Source organism: Plectropomus leopardus, chromosome 11 (genome assembly GCF_008729295.1).
Source record: "Plectropomus leopardus isolate mb chromosome 11, YSFRI_Pleo_2.0, whole genome shotgun sequence".
In the NCBI taxonomy this organism is placed as follows: Eukaryota; Metazoa; Chordata; class Actinopteri; order Perciformes; family Serranidae; genus Plectropomus; species Plectropomus leopardus.
In genome coordinates, this window is record NC_056473.1 from 29,013,129 (window position 1) to 29,037,026 (window position 23,898).

General features: G+C 38.9%; 1 protein-coding gene across 1 annotated transcript; it reads left to right on the top strand.

The window, feature by feature from the left end:
* Positions 1-23,898, top strand: parvaa (parvin, alpha a). The gene is made up of 13 exons (XM_042495973.1): positions 1-393; positions 6,586-6,675; positions 8,051-8,121; positions 9,325-9,427; positions 9,676-9,816; positions 13,243-13,358; positions 13,460-13,518; positions 16,376-16,395; positions 16,499-16,560; positions 17,697-17,765; positions 17,926-18,027; positions 22,369-22,441; positions 22,931-23,898. The coding sequence occupies exons 1-13, from the start codon at positions 258-260 to the stop codon at positions 23,005-23,007; spliced, it is 1,119 nt and encodes a 372-aa protein (XP_042351907.1). The 5' UTR covers positions 1-257; the 3' UTR covers positions 23,008-23,898.

Sequence of the window (23,898 nt, forward strand, 5' to 3'; positions counted from 1 at the left end):
GCAGCTGAACCCGCCGGCTGTGGAGCCTCCTCTTCCCGCGCCCGGCGGCCCTCTCCGCCTGCGGTACTGGCCCTCCTCCGCAGAGGAGGGGCCACTCACTGCAACTTCGGGAGAAAATGTCTGGAATTCCGTTTCCGCTTTAGGGAGTGGACGGTGATTTTTTTTCTTTTACTTGACTTTCCATCCAACTTTCATTTCCACCACAACTCGCACAGTTTTTTTGGTTAACTGTCTCGGATTAAATTATCGTCACGACGATGGCTTCTTCGCCTCAGAAGTCCCCGTCCTCTCCGAAATCTCCGACGCCCAAATCTCCGTCCTCCAGAAAGAAAGACGACTCTTTCCTGGGAAAACTTGGAGGAACTTTGGCGAGAAGGAAAAAGGCGAAAGAAGGTAAACAACTCGCGAAATAACGACTCGGAAACGAAGCTGTGTCGACGCTTTGTACTGCATAGTATTAAGCAGTGAAGATAAATTTGAATTATAGCAGTATTTTATACCACAGACAGTACTGCAGTGCGCGTGGAAGTCCGACAAAAGTAACACTAACTCACTACGCAGCTGCATTTCAGAGAGCAGACACGTTTAACACCAATTTATACCTTTAGTTCTGCTTTGAACATATATTTATCAGGTAGAAACACCATAAAGTACAACGTGTGGTTACTTGTGCGTGTTTTCATGGCCGCGGGCTGTGTCTGTATCCATGTAAGGTATTGAATCCGCTACTACTGTAATAAGTGAGGAATGAGGCACGAGTAAACACAGGCCCGTGACACACAGAGGGCTCCTGAAGACTCCCCTCCTCTCACAGACATAAGTAATAATAATAATAATAATAATAAAAATGGATTTATTTCTAACATGTAAACAGGTAGACAGAGGGAAAAAAGTATTATATATAGACAATGAAGAAAATAAAAAAGGAGTGAGAAGTAGGCACTTATTTAATCCCTCCCCATATTTAATAATAAACAAGTTATGAGTAATAATAACTTTATTGATATAGTAGAGGTTGATCAATATTGTTTTTCCAGGGCCAATACGATACAGATTATTAGTGTTTAATGAGACCGATAACCAATATTTGGAACTGATATGCATTTACAAAAAAAAAAGAAAAGAAATATTTCTGTCAAAATTTAGGATTTGGAATAAGTCCAACACAAAAGTTGTTTAAATGCCTTTAGCAAATGTTTAATCTAAACTAATCAAAATTTTCAAGATCATATACAGCAAGTTCCCAGTAATGTTTTTTTAATAAAGTTCAGTGAAAATGTAAATAAAAAATGAACAAATAAAAATACCTCTCTGAGGTTTTACAAAGCAAAGGTTCTTCTCATGCTGACACTTTTTGCATGTATTTTAGAAAGCCTTCCCTGGTGTTTGTTGAGTGTAATGTGATTAATTAATTTTATCATTAAAATAAAGCGCTGATACAGATAATCAGCAAAATGCCAAATAGTTTAGAGTTCACAAAGTGCTTTGACAAGCAAAGCAAAAGCAGAAATGGGATACATAGAAGACCTTACAACAGAAAGCCAAACAGTCCTACTGAACACAAGCGAGACAAAACTAAGGTAGAGCTGGGTTAAACTTAAAATACTATAGGACAAATAATGCAAGATGCAGGACGCAAAATGTCAATATAAAATATAAAAAGACCAGAAGCAACAAAACCACAAATAAAAGGAAATAAAATAAATAAAATGTAAATAAAATAAATGAAAAGAAAGGACGACTTCCCATGAAAGCAAGTCTTTAAAAATAGGTTTTTAAAAAGTGATTTAAAAAAAGTCTCTGATTCTGCAAGTCTTATCTCCTCCTTTAGATTTAAGCTTCGACTTTTAATGGCCAGAAAGGCCCCACCTGAGGATCTAAGGCTTACACGATGTCAACATTTCTGTTATGTAACTTGGGGCCAGACACAGACGAGCTTTAAAAGTGATCAGTGAAATCTTAAAATCAATTTTAAAATGAACAGGGAGCCAAAGGAGAGAGTAAAAACACTGCATGGTTGATTCCCAGAGCACGGTCAAAGGTCATGATCAGCTCTGCAGCTCGAAATGATTCATTCTTGCTTAAGCACACTTGAGTTTAGCTCACTTTACTTCATATAAACCTCGCTATGTTGGTCTTTCATTACCAAGGAGGTGCTGTAAATAAGAAAACTCCAGAAGTTCAGTTTATAAATTCAGAGGCATTAATTGTAAACGGCCAGGTTTTATCATCAAATGAGAAAGGTCCCTTTCAATTGCATGATTACTTTGTGTCATTTAGGGCACTGTTGCACAGCTGAGCCCCATTTTATGTCTCCTTTGTCTACGAGACAAGCATGCAATCACATTACATTCATGCTGGCTCGTGTTCGCTGCACATATACACCGAGTGTACTATGATTTGATGGGAAACGTGGGCTGGCCGCTCTTGTGGAGATCATTGATTAGATTTAAGTCCTGGTGACGTTTATGGCAGTCGCTGTGTGTGCCGGCGAGAGAGGACAGGATGAGAAAAAGGATAAGGGGGGAAAGGGAAGAGAATAAGAGCTATAGGATGGGGACGAGGCAGTATGAAAGGAGAGGAGAAGGTCAGGGCTGTGCATTGCATGCAGACGGATATAAACTGTGCAGGGTGGATGTAGTGCAAATTGAAAGTACACATAAATCAGGAAAGACAGTGCTATTCCCGTGTGGAAATAGAGCAAATACAGAATTAATATTGGGATCAGGTGTCGAGGATGAGCTGCAGGGGAGAGACCTGGTCCTGCTAGCCAGGAGAGGATGCTTGAAACTGGGGGACGGAGGCAGACAGACATGGGCTGTGGAGCGCTCTGCCCTCCAGGTAGGACATCAGCATGCGTTCTTTCTGTACATGTAGGCATCGCACAGAGGACGTGTTCCTGAATGATGTGGCTTTTTATTGGTAACCTTATTGAACCAAGCATATAGATACATACTCTCAGTTTATGACTCTGGCCCAAAGGGGGAGGAGTGATGCACAGTGAAGACACTGAGGACACCTGTGTTTCCTTTTCAGTCTGCTTGTGATACTAACAAAAATAAAGCCTGTACTGAACATATTCGATGTGTTAATAGAGGGGAGCAAGTGTGTTTTAACTAGGGGTCAACGGATTATCGTCCTGGATGATTATTTAAGATGATATTTGGCATTTTGCAGATTATCTGTATCAGCGTTTTATTTGAATGACTGATGATAAAATTCATTATAAAAAAGTGTGCTTCTGTGGCTGTCTCGTCCAATGTCCCACCCACATCTGTATCTGCACTGAAGTAAAAATTCAAAAGTACACTTTGGGAAGGCAGTACATGCAATACATGCAAAGAAAGTGCCAGCATGGCAGGAATTTTTATTCTGTTTATCCTCAGGGAGATCATTTTATTTATTCATTTTTTTAAATTTTCACTGAACTTTATAAAAGAAAGTTGCTGGAAACTTGCCGTATATGAAAGTTGCTATGTTAGTTATGTCAAAAAGTCTCAGTTCTGATTAAACATTTGCTAAAGGCATTTAAACAAAGTTTTGTGTTGGGGTTTTTTATGTTTTAAATTCTAAATATTGATGGAAAGATTTTCATTTTTATTGTAAATGCATATTGGTTTAAATATTGTTTATCGGTCTCATTGACTACTAATAATCAGTATTGGTATCAGCCCTGAGAAACCAATATCGGTCAACCCCTGCATGAAATTATGATAGAAAAAAAACCAAAACAAAAGTACTGTAGGCTTTCTTGACATAACAGGATGGAAACACAGCTGGTAATACCTAGAGGTGTAACGATCCATAGATCTGCATCATTATATCGATTAAATGATGAGTGAGTCAAAGCATAAATAATAGTAAAATGGTTAAGTTAGGAGTAGAGGAAAAGTCCACTAGCCACTAAGCTAATTTATGCAATGTAAAATGCCATAGGCTTATGCTAACATCACTAGCATGTTGTATATGTGGGGGAATGTGACCTACAAAAGACAGTTGTCTGGTACAACTGATATTGCATGTAAATCTACCCACCACACACCACGTGACGCCCCTTTGGGTTCTGCATACCTGAAATAGCACAAGTCATAATTACAGTAATATGAGATTGTGCTAATTGGTAAAATGTTAGGCATCACAGCCATACCTCATATGAGTATTTAAAGTTTTATGCCCCTTTCCCAAGCTAACCACCCCCCACCCTCCAAAAGTCCCTCCCCAGTGCTTGAAAAAGTAATTTGGCACGCCACACCTCGTTGAACCTTCCCTTCATTATATTTAAATATTCAGTTCTAATCCTGTTCTGAATTCATATTTTCTCTAAAATATATACATATATTTTAAAACTATTATACAGTAATTAAAAAGAACCGTTGGTTGTTTCAGAGGATGTGTGGTCTTGAAAGTTTGCCTCAAAGTCATGGAAATGTCATTGAAAGTTATTGGTAAAAGTGTGTATGAACCCTGAGTTATGTGCCAGCATGATGTGCAACGCCGCTGTTTGAGAATGACACTTGTCTTTAATATGAGGCGTGAGGGGAAAAAAAACCTAATTAAATTCTTTAAACCAAATTCCATCCATGTCCTGGAATCCGTAGATGTGCGTTGTCCTCATACGCTGAATGCCAATCCCTGATCTTGAGTCGTGCTTTTTGTTTACTCCAGCCCTCATCGGATAGATCATTTTAAAAATTAATTAATTTAATTAACATAATAGCACCTATCTAAATACTTTTTTTCACATTCCTTTTTTAAATTCAACTCTGCTGTAAGAATTCGATAAAGAAACTTGTTAGTTTTTAGTTTCAGGGTCAGGTGAGGAGTTGTAGCTTGGTTTTCAGTGTTTCTGTGATTCTGATTTTCCCCACTTTCAAAGTGTTTTTTCGCTTGGTTGCCCAATACAGCTTCAGTTTGGAACGATTCTTTATATCTCTCCATCTCATAAGGCAACTTTGGCATCAGCAACAAGCAACAAATGAATGTCAACAGGGCTGCATAGAAACAGTCTCTCAAATTAGGTAATGCTAATCCTGCTGCAGCTTTACTTTACTGTGTTTTCTTAAGTGTTTTTGAAGGTGATGAGAGAGATGTCCCAGGCTGATCCTAAATATTTTTTTTTTCTGCTTCCGACACTCCGACACCCATTAAACAGTAACTCGTTAAATTTCAAGAAAATTCTGCATAAAAGTTTATACTGTATCACTGAAGTGGACATTTTTGCATGAGTCTCTCATCACCACAGAACAGATGAACATAAGTGATGAGAAAAATCTGACAAACTGGACACCGTAGAAGTTAACTCTGGGGTTGACACTGTCATACTCAACAGAACATTAGTAACATTAATTATGCTTGGTATGTTATCATGATTATTTTTCAGAGTCGCGATTAATCACAGACTTGCTATAGTCAATCGCAGTTAATCGCCTTTTTAATCACGTTTTCAATACCATTATTTTACGTTTCAAAACAGTTATGAAGTCCATGTTGAAAAAGTGAAGCAATTCTTACCAAACTGTTTTTTTAGGAATCAAATGGCAACAGAAAAGTGCATGCAACAAGCAGAAAGTGGACATGTCTGTAAAGGAGACACTCATGGATAACCGCTTAACCCATTTTCATTCAGATTTTTAAGGTCAGAGGTCACCTGCGAAATGGCCATACTGTTTTTCCGTTGCCTGAATTTACAGCGTTATCACGTCCCCACTTACTGAGAAGCTAGCTCGACATGGTTGGCTGGTGATTAACGCAATTATAAAAAAGTAAATGCAACATCCATGCAATGTTTTACTTTCCATGCAAGATCTAATCGACAAGACTGAAAAGAGTAAAGCACCTGTCACTCACTCATGCAGGAATATTCTCATACACTCCTGTGCGGTGTGATATATCTCAGCATGTTCCCGCTCACATACTGCACATGCAAGCACTTGTGGATGTGTTGATTGAGAGGATGTTGTTCACGTGAGCACAGAGAAATGCACAGGATGTTCACTCCATGCTTTCAGCGTGCGCACACACACACACACACACACACACACACAGAGTCTCGCACACAGAGATCAGCAGAGATCAAGCCTCTTCAGGTATCTGACACACTGAGAAGAATTGCATGCTGGGCTTCTGTAAAGCCCGCTGAGAAGCAGGAAGTGACACCGCTCTGTGTTTGTCTGACGTCAAGGAGCTCTCGGCGGAGGGTCTGCTAACGGCTGTTTGTGAGAAGATTCAGAGAGCCGTCCAAACTGCTGCTGAACAGCAGCGCAACTGATAATTATCCAGGGAGGTGCTCTGTCTTTGTCTCAGCTGATCTGCTGAACACTGAAGTGCCCGGGTGTTTAGGGAAGTCAGAAATGAGACAGGCGTTTACATTTTGGTTTTTATCTTTAATAGGAATTTTGTTTACAATTGTAAAAATGCCTTCCTTATCTTTAAGAAGTTTGTTATTTATTTACATTTATGTGAAACAGAGGAGAAGTGGAAAATAACACGAAAGTCAACAACAATTCAAGTTCACATATAACATGCAAATTGCACAAAACATGCACAAGATAATGTGATGATAATGTTTGTGCTTCTTTCTCATAGTGTCTGAGCTTCAGGAGGAAGGGATAAATGCCATCAACCTTCCTCTCAGCCCCTCCCACTATGAGCTGGACCCTGAGGACACCATGTTGGGTAAACCGCTGCACTCACAGTCCCTATTACACACATTGAAATATGTTCTTAAAAATGTTCACTTCAAATGGCAAAAGGTGAAGCCCTTGGACCACGATTACAAAAAGGGTCAAACATTTAGTAAATCAAAAGACATTTAAATAAGTATCTTATTGAGCTGAGCCCAGCTAACTTTGTCACTTGTTTAGATTTGAAGACCACTTGCTTGGGACACCACGTACGAAAATGTGGCAAATAATTTGCACTTTAGGGAGCTCCAGTTTGCAGTTCTTTGTGTGTTTCATTGCCGTCTTTTATTGGTCTAGCACCTGCCTTAAATGGCAATGAGATTTACGCCATTAGTATGCATTAGTAGTCTGAAATCACCGGACCAAGCCAGAAAATGTGCTTTAGTCTAGAGCCTCTCAGTTTTTATTTCCAAGGGGGCATTATTAATTATAATATTATTATAATAGAGCGTCCCAGGGAGGACATTTTTCTCTAGGCCAACCAGGAAGCTAACATCGCCCTAGTTCCCTCGTCAAAATGCCTGTAGGATTTTTACGTTGGATTACTGCAGAAATAATCTCTGTGGTAAACAAACGTTTATGATACTTACACGCTTTGTCCCATCAGATAATCTTCAATAATGAACATCACCTTAAGGATTTTTGGAGCCTAAATGTGATCATCAGAAGTAAAAAGCCATTGTCAGGCTATAAACGAGCATCACTACGCTCGCGTCGCCACCACTACAAGGCTGTAAAGCGTAAGGCTTAATGTGATGACAGTCTGTGGGCTCATTTAGTCACTTGTTAGCAACTGCCTTTTTTAAGACACATAAAAGCTTCAAAGTTTGCAAGCGGGGTATTTACTGATGAAATTTATGTCGTAGTCTCTTCAGCTTTGAAACGAGGGAACCAATCCCGGGTTTTAGGGCTCATCACTGACTTTCTCTCTACAACATGAGCTTGTCTGGTTCTCAGGCAACATTTTTCAATGATGCTATAATAACATTTAAAGTTCTGTGCTTATTTAGCGAAAGAAACTGGCCAGTGATGCTGGCAAGAGGATGTTTTTACACGTGCACATACATCTATCTGTGCAATATGTGCTTTCTTCAAATTTGGCCAGCATTGTGTACTCAGATCACACGAGTCATCGGAGGAAATGTGTGAGGACAGCAACAGTGGACATGCTGAGACTTGAGCTCAAACAGCAGCTCTGTGATTTGATGACTTCGGGGGGGGTTAAAAACTTTTTGAAAAAGCATAGTTAATTAAGTTTAAGAAGCGATTAAATGCTATCTTTGTGTGATTTCTGTTGCATTCCTCTTTCACTTTAGAATGATATGTTCTTAGCTCTAACATGCATCCTGTTTCTGCTCGTCCTTTAGAGGAAAATGAAGTCCGCACCATGGTGGACCCCAACTCCAAGAATGACCGCAAGCTGCAGGAGCTCATGAAGGTAAAGTTCAAATGACTTAATCCACCATTTATCTTGGATACATTATAAAGTTAGCAGCATCTCTTAACAACAAGGGGAACAAGTAATTAAAAATAAAGAGCTAAGAGCGTTTCCATCAAAGGCTATCGGTATAGTACCTTTGGAACCAAAAGTATCACCCACAAAGAGGTACCGAGATCGTAAATCTGTGTAGCATTTCCACCGCAGACATTACTCTTAGATGTGACGGGGCTGTTGTCACTCGCTGTAGTTCCTTGTTCACCGATGATACAGAGTGAAGTCTGCAGGTTGTCTGTGGGGTGTATTTTCCACAGAACTGGGCTGCACAAAAAAACAGCAGGCTGCAGTGAGTGTTTCTTTTGTTGGGATATATCTATAAATAGTGTGTTATTGCACTGACTCTATGTCAGGCAAGAGCTGAGGTTTATTCTGCCCTAGCACACAGAACGAAGCTCCGACAGTCCGACACGTTTTTTTTCTCCAAGTGAGGATTAGATTTCACCTAAAAAGTTGCTGGCAGTCAACCCAATTGAGTGAGATATTTTTTTTCTCCAGCTGCTGCTAGAAGCTGCAAACATCCTTTCATTTTATAGTTATAGTTTACTAATGTATGAAGGTACCACAAGACGAGGGGTGACCAAAATATGGGGTCGGTTCCAAAGGTACTGAAGATACCATCCACAACTTTTTACCATGGAAACGCAAAAAAAGTGTACTGAACTGAACTGTACTGTGGTGATGAGTGAAATGGTACTTTTGTTAGATTAAAAAAGGTTTTAAAAAGTTTATGTTGCAGCAGGTCGAACATCCTCAGCATATTTAGCAGCATAATTAGCTCTGGTCTGGCTTCAGTGATAATCACCAAGTCCTTGAGTGACTGAGCGAAAGCTCACATTGAAATCTCATTGAAAATCTGTAAAACAGCTTGAAACCAGCAGTTCATCAGCATGCAGTTGCACTGATGGTACATATGCAATAAAAACAACAAAAGACATCCCTGAATTCAGCAGGTGGACAGAGCAGACCATGTTAGTAAATCTAGAGCTACAACTGCTAAATTGTATTAGGTTTAAGTATTTTCTGTGGACGTCGAATTAATTACTGAATAAGAAATTCTTGTTATAACATCATCACATTCAAAGGTAACGTTTGAAAATAATTGAACATGTTCTAAGTAATAAGTCTTTTATTCTGCTCGTGTAGGTACTGATCGACTGGATAAATGATGTTCTGGTCGGGGAGAGGATCATTGTGAAGGATCTGGCTGAAGATCTGTATGACGGACAGGTCCTGCAGAAACTGTTCGGTGAGGAGTTGAATTAAACATGTGGAGTAAATGCCACTGAGACACCAAACTAAACTTTGCATTTTGTGCTGTTATTGTAGTATTGTAGTTGTACAAAAATGTACGGAATCATAATTATAAGATGCCCTAGCTGTTTTGACTTAAAATCTAAAACTAAATGTTTCATCACTGAAAACTGAATATGTTGGTGAATATTAAGCTGGTAGAAATTCATTTTTGTGTGTCTCTGCTTGTGTCTTGTGCTTCAGAAAAGCTGGAAGGTGAAAAATTGAACGTGGCGGAGGTGACCCAGTCGGAGATCGCCCAGAAACAAAAACTGCAGACTGTCCTAGAGCGCATCAACGACTCGCTCAAACTCTCCACCAGGAATATTCGCTGGAATGTGGACTGTAAGAATAATTTCAGATACTTTACTTCTTACTTTCTATACAACTGTCATGTTGTGATCTGTACTTTTTTTTTATTATTATTTCCTACATTTTTTAGCAGCACGTTTTTTCAATTGAAGTTTGAAGCTTGTTTATATAATATATAACTGTGCAACAATAGGTAGCCAAACAGGTTTTATTCTTTTTAGATTCAAAAGTTCAATGGGCAAATACATCGTTTTATGTACGGCTGAAATTGAATGCAGCTTGAATGCGGCATTCATTGGTTGTTTTTTATTTTAATCGAGAAACCGCTGTTTTATTTCACAATCCAAGACGAATCAGTAAACTCCGTACAGTATGTGGATTATAATGTCTGGACCCGGGGAAGCACATCAAGCCTTATGGCTCTATTTTCATGGTGGCACCAGCGCACGTAGCTCTCTAACAGTTGGGTATTTTAGTGGAAATTGTATTTCTGGTGAAAAGTCACTTCACTGCCAGTCTGGTTGTATTATTTAGCAGCACAAATGAAATCCTTGGAGCAAATGTGCAGCAGAGATGCTTAAAATGCGAAACAAAACATTTTAATTAAACATTCTCCAACCAGTAGATGCATTTAAATCGGCATCAAAATGTTGTCAAATGAGCAGGAGCTTTGAGTGATTCTTACAATATGTCGGCCACATCTGCTTCATGCTGTATTAAAAGCTTCTTCTGCTGTTCATTAAATCCCTGCAGCCATGTGGAGGCAGCAGCAGAGATACAGTGTGTTGATAAATCTGCAGCCTCTGATTTGAGAGCACAGTGCCATTACATACAGCTGTCCACTGTGTTCATTAAATCATGTGCAAATGACACATGGCTGCCACAGAATAACCACATACGTCTCTGTATTCTGCTGTTGATGCAGGATACGTTGGCTTACAGCAGCCCATCCGTGCTGTGTGTCACTGATTCCTTTTCTGCATAGCTTTTTTTTGGAAAGTTGGTGATTCATGGTGAAATTTTGGAAATATTTTACAATAAGATGTGAACATTTACCTTTTTTGTGAAAATCAGTTTTAAATCCAAAATAGGTCATTTGTGAGATCTGCGTAGATCCAGTGAGTTTTTGAAAATGAGGGTGGTGATGGATCTGCGAGGGTAGAGTCATGGGGAGTAAATGAGGTCATTTTTTTGTCTGCCTGCGTGGTAAGAATCTCTCACAGTAGTGTTATGACGAACTTACCTTAATGCTACAATGTGAACACAAATCTGTGTTGAAATGAATTTTAGCTCCGAGCAGCTGGTGGCCGCAGCTAACAGCTAACGGAGGCTGCGTTGAGTTACATCAATTGCGTTTAAGCTCTATTCAGAAAAAAGGAGTATTACATTTACTGATAGCCACACCCACTGATCTATATTGCTCTTCGCCCCGTACTTTTGCACAAATCGCAACACTTGCAAAATTAAGATAGAGAGGATTAGATAGAAGATAGGGCCCTCAGACTGATATTCATATTTTTGTTTATACAAATTGTAATTAAAAATATTATTAATAGACGTATATAGCCTCAGCTAGTTTGCAATGCCCGTCCTTAGATGGGCCTTTAAAAATAAATACTGGTCTCTTCAACCATTGTACATCCTACTGAGATTAAAAATCTCTTTTTCAAGGGAGTCATGGCCATTTGACGCCCCCTGCATGTCTGTGAAAACGGAATAAAAAAGAGCGCCATGCTCACATTATCATTATGAATCTCCACCTGGACTTTTCTGCAGCAAAGTTGGCTTTGTCTTTCGTTGATATTATAATTTCCACACTAAATGACATTCATAATGACAGGTTTTAATGACACCTATCCTTGACATCTCATTGAAGAATAAGGAATAAAAGCTCATAGCGTGACTGTCATTGTTCCCGTCATGTGTGGAGAGTAGTAGCTACATGCAGGGTTGTTTTAAGAACCCCACTTAAAGGATTTATGTCTGAATGGACCTGTCTTACCGTTGGATTAATATCCCTTTTATTGAGCTGTCAGCTTTGGATTGAGAACAACAGGGGATGTAGCCATGCATGTCAGTAGAGCTCTCCACCTCTCCTTTGATGGCACTCTTTTATCTGCCACAGGGAGTAATAATTACTATCAGGCTCTCAGCACACTGCCATCTACTTATGTCATTAGGTGCAATATGTACATGAGATTTAAGCGGGAGGGAGGTGAAAATGGATGTGATGCACATGGCTAAAGAGCGGATAAAATTGGAGAAAAGCTTTAAGATACGGAGCAGAATAGATTTTTTGAGTGCACTAGAAAAAGCCATATCATATTAGTTTATTTCAAACGAAATAATCTGACATCCTTAAAGGCGCCGCTGGTAGAAGTTTGTCCTTGAAAGCTATTTGTGTGGGGTGTCTTAAAAATTGCAGAAGGACCGTTTTAAAGGCGTGCAGTGTAATTGATTTTGCAGTGCTTTTATTTGAGGAGCTCTTTTTTGAATCAATTCACTTTTGTTTGTCCCTCCTTTTATTCCCCATTCAGAAGCTTTAGAAAAACATTTGTTCTTGAAGCAAGGTTTGCTATCATTTCATGAGCCTGAATCTTCTCATCAATTCCTGTGATGAAATGTCTTGTTTAACAAATCGTTTGACTTTGCGCTGCATCGTCCATTTAGGAGCAAAACTGAAAGTGAAATTTCTTGATGATTCTTTTGAAATTACAAATTTGGAACCAGTTCTGGATTCCCAACCTGTTCCTGATCAGTTTTGTGTTTGGACCCTCTTATGTAGTTTGGATCTAAAAGGTTTTATGAAGGCTTTTAGCTCGCTGTCTGTGTTTTGTCGTTGCTGTGAGGTTCAGTCAAAGGCTTGTTTCAGACACTTTAATTGATCCTGGTTCTGTATTCAGAGGTAAATCTTATTTGTTCGGTTGACTAAAGACATGTTGCTCTAAATGTGTGACTGAACAGGCTTTTTGGATGCAGCCACTCACCAGAGTTGTCGAGTTGTTGTGTCTTTTCTTCCTGAACAAAAGGTTGTATTTGTGTGACCTTATTTTTTCATATCTCTTCAAGGCAACTTTTGGCACCTCGTGTTTGTATTTACCGCTAAAGCTACATGACCTTGCACCATAAAACTTTTAATTCTAAATTCCTGGAAGGATTAAAAATAAAAGAAAATATGTGGCTTGCCTAACAGCGAGGTATTTACACAGACTCTTCATTAAAACACATTAAAGATAAAGATCAGAAAAAACATTGGTAAATGGGTAACATGTCTACCTGTTAATTGCAAGCATCTTTGTCATTAATTTTTTCATGTCTTATTATTGTTTTTATTCATTAAAATCATTAAATTTCACTCTTGGGTAAATTGGAAAGACTGAATGCATGAAATATTTACATTATTTTTTCCATAACTAATGCTTGTTTGTGATTCTATTGATCCTCTTTGCTTCACGTTAGCGGTTCATGCTAAGAGTATAGTTGCCATCCTGCACCTGTTGGTGGCGCTGTCGCAACATTTCAGAGCACCAATCAGATTGCCTGACCACGTTTCTATTCAAGTAGTGGTCGTCCAGGTGGGTCTGCATTCATCTTTAGCTTTTTCTACTTTTTTTCCATTAGCCGGTATATTTTTTGATCCTACATTCAAAAAGTGTCTTTCATTTATGTCTTGCAGAAAAGAGAGGGCATCCTTCAGTCTAGACAAATTCAAGAGGAAATCACAGGCAACACAGAGTAAGTACGCTCTGCCATCTGACTCATTTTTACACCTCATACATGTGCAGCTTTTAGATGCAGTGTTGAAAGACAGAAGTGCTGGTACAGACTATAGCCCTGCTGGTAATAACTCACTATTTCACTGATTGATATTATTACTTCGTTATCAAAAAGGCTTGCTGGACTTAATGCTACTTTAATGGTCTTTCTGAGTATTTTTACCAGAAGGAACATACTGTACTTCTCCCCCTGTTGTGATTGTGTAAATACGTTTCACTTGCCGAACCATGAATTTTTACACAGAGGTTGCGCTCTATGGCCTCTGCGAAGCCCCTTCTTCATGCCAGGTCTGAATTTTTACACAGATCTGCCCCCAGAGTGTGATTTTAGACAGCATGCTGGCATCGTGGAAGTAAAAGAGAACATGGTGGGCATGATGTTTAACACAACAGCGTCGGCCTCTAGTGTGACATAGTATACGACTCGGCAGCACTTTATAATCAATAACAACAGCATAACACGACTTTAAAACGTCAAGCCCGTCCCATCCATGGTCCCAGCCTGTGTTGAAAAAGACATTTGTTTTCTTATTTTCTGCTTTAAGGGAAAAAAAAATTACAAATAGAAATAAGGAAACGAAAACAAAATAACAAGTCAAATTTATGTCTTTCTTTATTTATTTTCTTATTTCCCATGGTGTCATTTTGTTGCGGATGGCATGTACAAAGCATGGAGCCACAGCAGAATGACACCATGGGAAATAAGAAAATAAAACAAAATAAAGAACAACGTAAATTTGATGTATTATTTTGTTTTTATTTCCTCATTTTTATTATTATTTTTTTACCTTTTAAGCAGAAAACGAGAAAACAAATGTGTTTTTCCATATTTGGTTTATACAGAAAAACAAACAAACTGTTTTTTTGTCTTTTAGTTTGCCAGATGATACATGGACCTGAGACAACTCTGCCCCCGTTTGCCACTCTGTAGTCTTTTTTACAGAACAGCGAACCAGAATAAATCATTTTTCTGCAATGAACAGGCGGCGTAAAACAGGTTAAGAGGAATGGATATTTCTCTACGCTGCAGTGACAGTTGAGGCTGAAACTCTTGAGAACTCTTTTGACTTGTCAAAAGTATATAAACATTTCCGTATGAAAGTTCACAATTATAATTCTTTCTTTCTTTCTTTTTTTTCTATTTTTTTTAGGATCTCTATTTGCAAGACTACAACTATATATATATGTCATTTGATGACATTTCTTGTCAGTTTGGCATCAATTCAATCCATAAACTGTAAACTGTTTACTAATGTAACATTTTGGATTTTGTCACCTCAACTCACTTTTTGCCAAAAAAAAATAGATAAATTAAAATTTAAATCAGAAAATGTCCAATCAAATAATAATTTAATAATAATAAAATTTATTTGTATAGCACCTTTCATACAAGAAATGCAGCACAATGTGCTTTACAAGAAATAAATTAACATCTTCACATCTGAAACACATAAAAGACAAAAAGACAATAAAACCTGCATGTAAAAATAAAAAAAAATCCGAACAGAATACATCTTCAAATGGATAAAATCCACTTGATAATACTAGTAATATAATTTAAAACTACTGATCGAAACAAGAATTCAGATCCTCCTTTTGGACCTTGACAGTTTTTGACCTTTGATGCAACGGACACATTACGATCACTATCATAAAATTATTTGTATATACATATTTTTATTTTCTACAAAGACTTTCAGTAGAATTCACAGCTGTGTTGAATCTTGAATATTTTTCTTTGCTGCAAACAAAACTGTGCAGCACGCTGTGTTTTAGACTTAGACTTTGAAGAAATATTGTGCATCAGTGAGTAGACAACCATTGTATCTCAACAAGATATGTGATGGCACCCTTAGCTGAAGAATTAGACAATTTAAAACACACACACACACTTTCTCATACAAGCACACACAGTCTCACACACACTTATTGTCTCCCTGTGAGGCTGTCCTGCAGCCTGACGGCAGCAACGGGGGAGATAACAGCAGGCCAACACACACAAGCACACACATTTTGTCATGGTGGATGGATACACTGTTAATAATAACACACACACACACACACACACACACACACACACACACACACACTTGCATGGTCACAGTGGAAATACGGTTATTACCACACCACCAGGACCATTGCCCAGACCTGCCTGCCTTTGCCATCACAGATTACACCATGAACATGTGTGTGAGTGCCTCTGTGTGTGTGTGTGTGTGTGTGTGTGTGTGTGTGTGTGTTCCTGCCATTTCTTGCTGGCCTGCCCACTGCGATATCTCTTCCTCGGGGACACTCACACTGCAGTGTTCCCTTCTCTCCAAAACCACCTGACCCTTTCCAACAACAACATCCTCCAAAGTGCTAACATTGTAATAATAGACAAGAGAGGCCCTCCATTCCCATAGAAAACCTGCATGTACACACAGGCGCGTCTTCATCCATTGTATCAAACACCATTGTCCTGCTGGTGAGATTATTACATTGTGCTATACTATGCGTCATTGTGAACGTCCCAGTGATGATGCCCAGGTTATTTAAATACCCAAGGTGCACCTGCGTTTATTGTTAATCAAATTATGATACCCTAGCTACATTATTGTATTGTCATTTCTGACACATAATCCCTCCATTCTCTACATTCCTCTGTGATTGAACTGGAAGCACTTGTCCTTTTTCATTTTGCCTCGTTTTCTATGAATATGCAAGTGTGAAATTGTTAATAAGCACATATACTGCCTCTTATTGGTGTGTTTGACATATTTTGCCTTCTCTTTTTTTCCCTCTCTTTGTTCCTTTTCCTCTCTCCTTTCTCACAGGGCTTTCTCTGGCAGACACGGTATGTCCTCATAAAGACGAGTGCATTGTTGAACAATACTTTTTCAGGAATGTTCACATATTATTGTTTTTGATAAATAATTCACTTATTTTATCTTTCACAGAGCGCGATGCTTTCGACACCCTGTTTGACCACGCTCCAGACAAACTGAATGTTGTCAAAAAGGTATTGAAGCTCGCAGTGGCTCTCTCAAATTTATCGGCCATATATGGCACCATCTTGGAAGTCTGGTTTAGAATTTGCAAATAACATAAATGCATTAAAAACAATCTTTAGGTATTTAAAACCCCAAATTGTGCTTTGTACTCCAGCCAATGGTGCAGGTTTTTATCTGTAAATTTTTCAAGCTAAGCCCTTGACAAGAATATATAGACATCAAAAGCTGATGACAGATTGTTTTTGTGTGAGTATAGATCAGTCTACCTCTGTTTAAAAATGCAGATAATAAAATGTTTTTTCTCTTTTTCGTGTTGCTGTGATTTTGGGAACACAATCGTCTCTATTACAAAACAAATGGGGCTCAATGTAATCGCTGTCAGGGAAAAAGACTCTGCTTTTTAGATTCAGATTCAGAGAACTTTATTGTCTGTCAAGACAGAAATTCGTCTTAGACGTGGCTCAGCATACTGGGACAATAACCATACAGCATGTGTTCCTAAAAAAAACCCAGAATAAATACATAATACTATAAATTTGACAGAATAAAAATTACAATGTACTACTGTGAGCAAAGTGGCATAGTGTTTATGGAGATGTGTGAATCATAACCTTTTATTCAAGATGTTTATTGCAGTTGGAATAAAGGAGTTTGGGGAGTTTAGCATGAAAAGAGTGTTTTTATTTTTACTGTCTCAGCAGCGAAGGAGACAGCCTTTTAATCCAGTAAAGCATTATGCAGTTACGAGACACTAGCATTAAATTCTTCAGTGTGACAGTTCATTGTCGACCTTGGAGAAATAATTTCGACTTTCAACTCACTTTTGGTACCAGATTCTTTTCTCTATTTCGTAACCCCACGGTGTAGATTCTTAGCTGATCGCCATAGCGACGCAATGTGAAACTCACTAAATCCTTTCATTGGCTACCAAAACAGAGGAACGCCAGCGTTAAAATCTGGGTTGATATTGACAGTAACTTGGCTATTTAAATAAGGTGGATTCTAGCGACGACTAATCAGTATTCTGCCTTGTTTTATAACTTCACCTGCTCGTTTTGGCGCAGCTTTCTCTTTAAACCTGCATCCACTATCTTTAAAAAGTGGCCAACTTATGTGACAGATGCAATCCTTTGTGTTTTCTCAGACATTGATCACATTTGTGAACAAACACCTCAACAAGCTCAACCTGGAGGTTTCTGAATTGGACACACAGGTAGGTCACACACCTACGTACACACACAGGAAAACACTGTCAAATGTTCACAGATGTTCATGCACATTGTATACTATAGTGATGTTTATATGAAAATGTCTTTTTAAAAACATCTTTAACAGTAAGTTGGTCTGTTCATCTGACTGCGTTTCTGTCTCAGTTTGCAGACGGTGTTTATCTGGTTCTGCTGATGGGGCTGCTGGAGGGATATTTTGTGCCACTCTACAACTTTTTCCTCACACCAGAGAATTTCGACCAAAAGGTAAAGTTTGATTATTTTTCTGCATTCACCAGTGAGCTGGACTTAAATCTTACTCAACAGATAGTAGACTGTGTGTATAAGCCTGCCATTGGCCAACTATTTTAGCGTTTAGCACCATCGAACATAGAGATCTGTCTACACAAGACTTGCTAAACTGTTATAGAAATACTCCACCAAAAACCTACATTGAGCAACCTATGTGGGATTTTTTTTTTCATTTCCTTTCAATCAGACATTTTACACAAAAACATATGACTTATAAAAAACCCCAAAACAAAACAGGAGCAGAGAGACAGTCTATAATGGTGCAGACATTTTTTTTTCACAGATGCACCCATATATTCTTAAATGTCATGAGCAAACTACATGTTTGTCGTTAGCGTTGTCATGGAGAACGGCAGCTGTAGTCTCAAATTTACATGTTACAACAGATTCCAACAGCGATCTTGTTAAACCTTTTGAATAAAGGGGTTTTAACACCTCTCACTTCATAACTTCAACACAATCTGCTACTGCGTCTGTTCACATGGTCACTATTTAGCTAAATCACTTTGCACCAAAATATGACTGGATGCACATTTTCGGTTTGTTGGCGAGCTGTTTAATGTTGGCGCATGATATTAATTTTGATCACTTTTGTGGAGAATGACAAAAGTAAACATCTAATCATGCTAGCCACGAACTAAAGCTTTGTTTTTAGCTGTTTTTAGCAAAAACATTTGTCTAATTTAGCTCACTGGATTTAGAATAAAACTTTCTGATTAAAGTGGTGATTTTCAGATCAGTAGTCTTTGGCAGTGTTCATTTCTATTGGTTGAACAGAGTAGAAATCACAGCCCTTTTATCCTCCCAAGGTTTGCAGATAAAGGCTATAACAGTTGGATATTTCTGCCTTTAAATTAAAGCTTAGAGCTGGCACTTAAACCTCATTACCATTGCTTTATTTCCAATCTCAGAACCCATCAGCAGTCGTCTAACAGCGATAAAGCGATAAAGGGAAAATATTTCGGGCTGAGATGGTGACTGAGACTTCCTCTTCCGTGCTTTGGTCATTTCTGCTCATTTCTTAAATCAGATCATTAAAAAAAATATATCAAGCTAAATAGTCATCGGACAATAATTGTTTCAATAATAATTTCCAGCTTTTACCCGCCTTTCAGACATGGTTGTTCAATACTACTTGGACCACAAATGGAAAGCAGAACACTTTCGATACCTAAATCTTGTCCCGTCGTCAAATCTGTTTCTAGAAATTATTTAATTTATAATCCAGTGTCATTTAGATGAGAGCCAATCCAAGTATCTGAATGTGAGCCGCCTGCTCTTCATTATTCTTTTCTTTGCCGATTGTGTAACATCTGCTGTTATTCCCAACAAATAAGGAAAACTGATTTTTGTGGAGTGGCTCTGGTTAACTCGTAACTGGACATCAAGGACTCCACAAATTGTACAAATGCACCATTTTTTCAGTACTTTGGACAAACAGGCATGTAGACTAGTGGTAAGCGCCACCATATCAGTTTATCCAATCCTTCCTTTTCAAGATCCGTGAAAAACAGGGCCGGAGACGCATCTTTGGTCTTGACCTATAGTTTAAGAAACACTTTCAAATCAATACTTCATTTCTGAGGAGCCTGTGCACTCGGAGCCAGGACTCTCCTCTCAATAGCCCGATAAATGCCATCCGTTTTCCCCACAGCCCATTCAGTGCTGAGCCATCTCTCCTCTCCATTGGCCTCCGTAGTACTACGGTATTCTGAACAGGCAATCTGCGGAGACACCACAGTAGCCTTTTGTTTGGGTTTTGGCCAGCGGCCCCTGCCAAGCTGCGAAGCAGAATGGGCATCAGTGCTACAATGTACACAACTGCACACACACACACACACACACACACACAGACACTCCTGGCCCCGGAAGAACAGGCACCAGCCCCACAGCATCTGTAATCTCCTTTTGCACAGGGAAACACTGGAGTGGCTTAGGGGCTCAGCTCTATTACTGTGTGTGTGTGTGTGTGTGTGTGTGTGTGTATGTGTATGTGTGTGTGAAGGCCTCGAGGGCCTATCGATGATACACCCGGGGTGGGCTGTGAAAAGTAGCACGAGGCATCAAGACAGCACTCCTGCCTCTGCTCAGTAGATCTCTACTTAAGGCTCATTCTCCTCTTTTCTCTTTGACTGTATTAGATGGCTAAGGTCACACTTTTCACACAATAAGCCCTTGTTGGGTAAAGCTTTTAGTACATCACAGCGGGCGAACACACACACACACAACACACACACACACACACACACACACACACACACACACACACACACACACACAGATGCAATGGGCAGAGAATAGAAAACATCTTTCAACTCTTTCTATCTCTTCCCTCTGATTGGGTTTCCTCCTCTCTTCAGTTTTCTTTATTGCTCACAAGTCAGATCGGCTTAGACGTCTTGCTGGTTTCCCCCGCAGAACTGAATCTGTGCTTCTCCAAATGCAGTTGTATTAAAAATCGACATCATTTCATCTTGATCATCTTCATCTGATATCCCAACTATAAGAAAACATGGTCCTAGTTTATTTCTACATAATTAAAACTGCATAAAATAAGAAAACATAAAACAAAATAACAAACAGACAAAACAAAAAGTGTCAGGAGAGGTCAAGAAGCAGAGGCTTATACAAACAGCCCCCCTCAACTTGAAAACAACAAACAATAACTAAAGCGAAGAAAAATCAAACAAAAAACAAAACCCTCTTTATTAACATTTTACAGAAAACTACAATAAAATATAAATGACAAAAAAGAAGAAAAAAGTAACCAGTGAGTCAACATTGATCCAATAAAAACCAAGAATTAAATGGAGCACAATACAAAGTGTAAAGGATGGATATATATATATATATATATATATGTATATGTTATAGTCATATGAATGCATCTGTGAATTAAATATGAAGAAACTGCTAAAGAATGGTAGCCTGGTTCAGAACAGCTCATTTTGAGGATAATAGCATTTCTTCAGACTATGTGGGCGTGGCAGATCATTTTTTGATTGACACCTCCTTGGATCCCACCTTTGTAACTGTCTTCCGTCTCCGCGACAACCACGGCGCAAAGCAGAGTTGGTGTGGTACAGCCCTGTCTGTTCCTGACTGTGGCCGCGTTTGTAAATCCAATCTGACGCTCTACACTAAAATGAGAGAGCTGTTGTTTGAAGCCACGGAGCCTCTTTTTCTCCATAAATTAACGAACATCATTACACATTCACTCCATTCGACGCTTTGCTGCTTCTTCTCCCAAGACAGAGTGCCCAGAGTGCGCTCTGACACTCTAGAGTACGTTGCTCTGGATAACCGAACCTTACATTTCAACAGCGCTCCGAATTTACAAACGGTCCAGTTTGTGCCAGAGTGCGCTCCGGCACTCAGAGTGAGCGTTTCCAAACGCAGCCTATTGAAAGAAGCGTTGAGGGATTTCAATTTGACATGTTAAATCAGTATCAAGTGACACCTGACTTTGAATTTTTGATTAACTTTATCCATATTACATGATATGGATCGGGGATAAACACGCCCAAATCAACCCAGCTTCAGAAAACTGTGGAAAAACTAAAATGACAATATTTCAAATTTGGATTTGAGGCTAATGTCTGATCATTTCTGATGCGTTTTATTATGCATGTGAGACCCTAAATTACATTTTAATAGAGATAGATGGATAGACAGATGACTATATTCAAATGAGCAACAAGAAACTGCATCTTACGTGTTTGAAAAGGAGTAGGAGAACGTGTGAACTCATCATGTCTATCGTAATTAGCAGCTATACAAGCAAAATCTCCAGCATGCTTCTCCAAATCAGCTACATTTAAAAAATATAATGATGTACTAAAATGCTCTGTTCTGTGTATTATTTCCCTGCATGCATTGTCATTGTTACTCACACACTTGTAATGGCATGAAAAGCCTGGCTTTCAGTGACAGTATCAATTTCTTGGAGTTTGGAGCGTTTTGAGTGACACTGCCGACATGTGTCCATTGATAACTGAGGCAGCAGAGTGTTTGTGCAGCTGCTGAAGGCTTATGGTCTTACAGAACAGAGCAGTGTTGTGTTTGCCAACGCAGGAAGCTGCCGTAGCACGATTGAATCGACCCAGAGTGTATTGTGGGATTTAGCAACTAGTGTCTGTTTTCCGTTATCAGCGAGAAGCTGTGTGGAGTCCTGTGATTTGTTCTCTCCCTCTTTAGATTGGGTGTGCGAGTGTGGTGTTTGCATCTACACATGGTTGTCAGCATGCTTCCTGTTGAGCTAACTGCATCCTAACAGTCTCCATTGTCTCTCCGCAGGTCCACAATGTGTCTTTCTCCTTTGAGCTGATGCAGGACGGAGGTCTGGAGAGACCAAAGCCCCGACCAGAGGGTAAGACTCACAAAAATGTCCCAGCCACTTTTTTATGGCAGAAAAGGAACGGTAAATATTTATTTACAAAGAAAGGACATTTTTGGGTTCCTTTTTTTATGCAGCCATTTTTGCCGATGATTTCTCATAACACTCGTTTTAGAGTGCGCCTTTGAAAAACCTCAGTGTGGTCATGTACCCCACTTCACTCCACCCATCTCTCACAGCAAGAATTAGGACGCTCAATCCCTGGACATGATCACAAAGCGGAGAGGTTTGGGCCTTGTGGTTGTGGCAACCAAAGCATCTTGCAGGCATCTGCAGAACCTGGTTTGCTAAAGACGAGATTTGTCTGATGGATACGGGACTTTACATTAAGCTGTGCACAGACAGTGCAGCTTACAGCCAGTCTTATTATTGGACTATATTCTACAGACGAGCTTGATACTCTCACTTTATTTTTTTCAGTGTAAAACCCTTTAATTCTTTTTTCTTTCTTCTTTTATCCAGATATAGTGAACTGTGACCTTAAATCGACACTCCGCGTCCTCTACAATCTCTTCACCAGGTACAGGAATGTAGACTAAGCACCATGAGAGGCTGAAGAGGGAACACTTTATACCATGGACCACATATTATTAAAGCCTAAAAAAATATATTTTTTCCTTCTATTCAACGTAGAAGTCTGTTGCTTTATCTGAATGCATGTATCACATTTCGCCCCTGTTGAATAATGTACCACACACTAATCTGGATTTTTTTTTATTCTACTGCAGACATTTGGCTTGTGTGCCACAAAGTGTTTGACTTTCTATTGCAAATTGGGCATCACCAGACAGGCGACTGTGAACTAAATTAAGTAGTTAATGTTTAGTTAAGCAATAGAGGTTGCTCTGTAATATTTTTTTCACCTCATGAAGGGGAGATTTTAGATGAACTTGAATTCCGAAAAAAAATTGTTTAACTATATTTATTGTACATTTTGTTACACTCGTCCACTCTTACTTTTCCAGCTACTTCATTTTCTTGTTTATGTCATTCATAAGTGCCTTTATTTAAACATGTGAACACTATAAGATCCCAACAATTAATATTGGGGTGCATGTGCTCCACAGTTGTCTTAACGTTCCAGATTTCCTTTGCAAATGTGGAGGAACGTCTGAAATATTTGACCAAAGCTCTGCTGTATTCACACTGTAAAACATGCAGTATAGAGGCTTCACTGAACAGCCGCTTGCTTTTTAGTATTGAGGTACATCAGCGTTACATAATCTGCTTTTTGTGGTTTAATACATTATATACATCATATTCTAATACAAATGCACTCCTTTCGGCAAGACGAATGAAAACTGAATATATATACTTTTCACTTTTTCAAATGCAGCAGTCATCTGTAGCTCAAGCTACCTACACATTCTCTATCATGTATCTATTTATGTTTTAATGCATTATATTCAATAAATCACTCAGTACCTGGA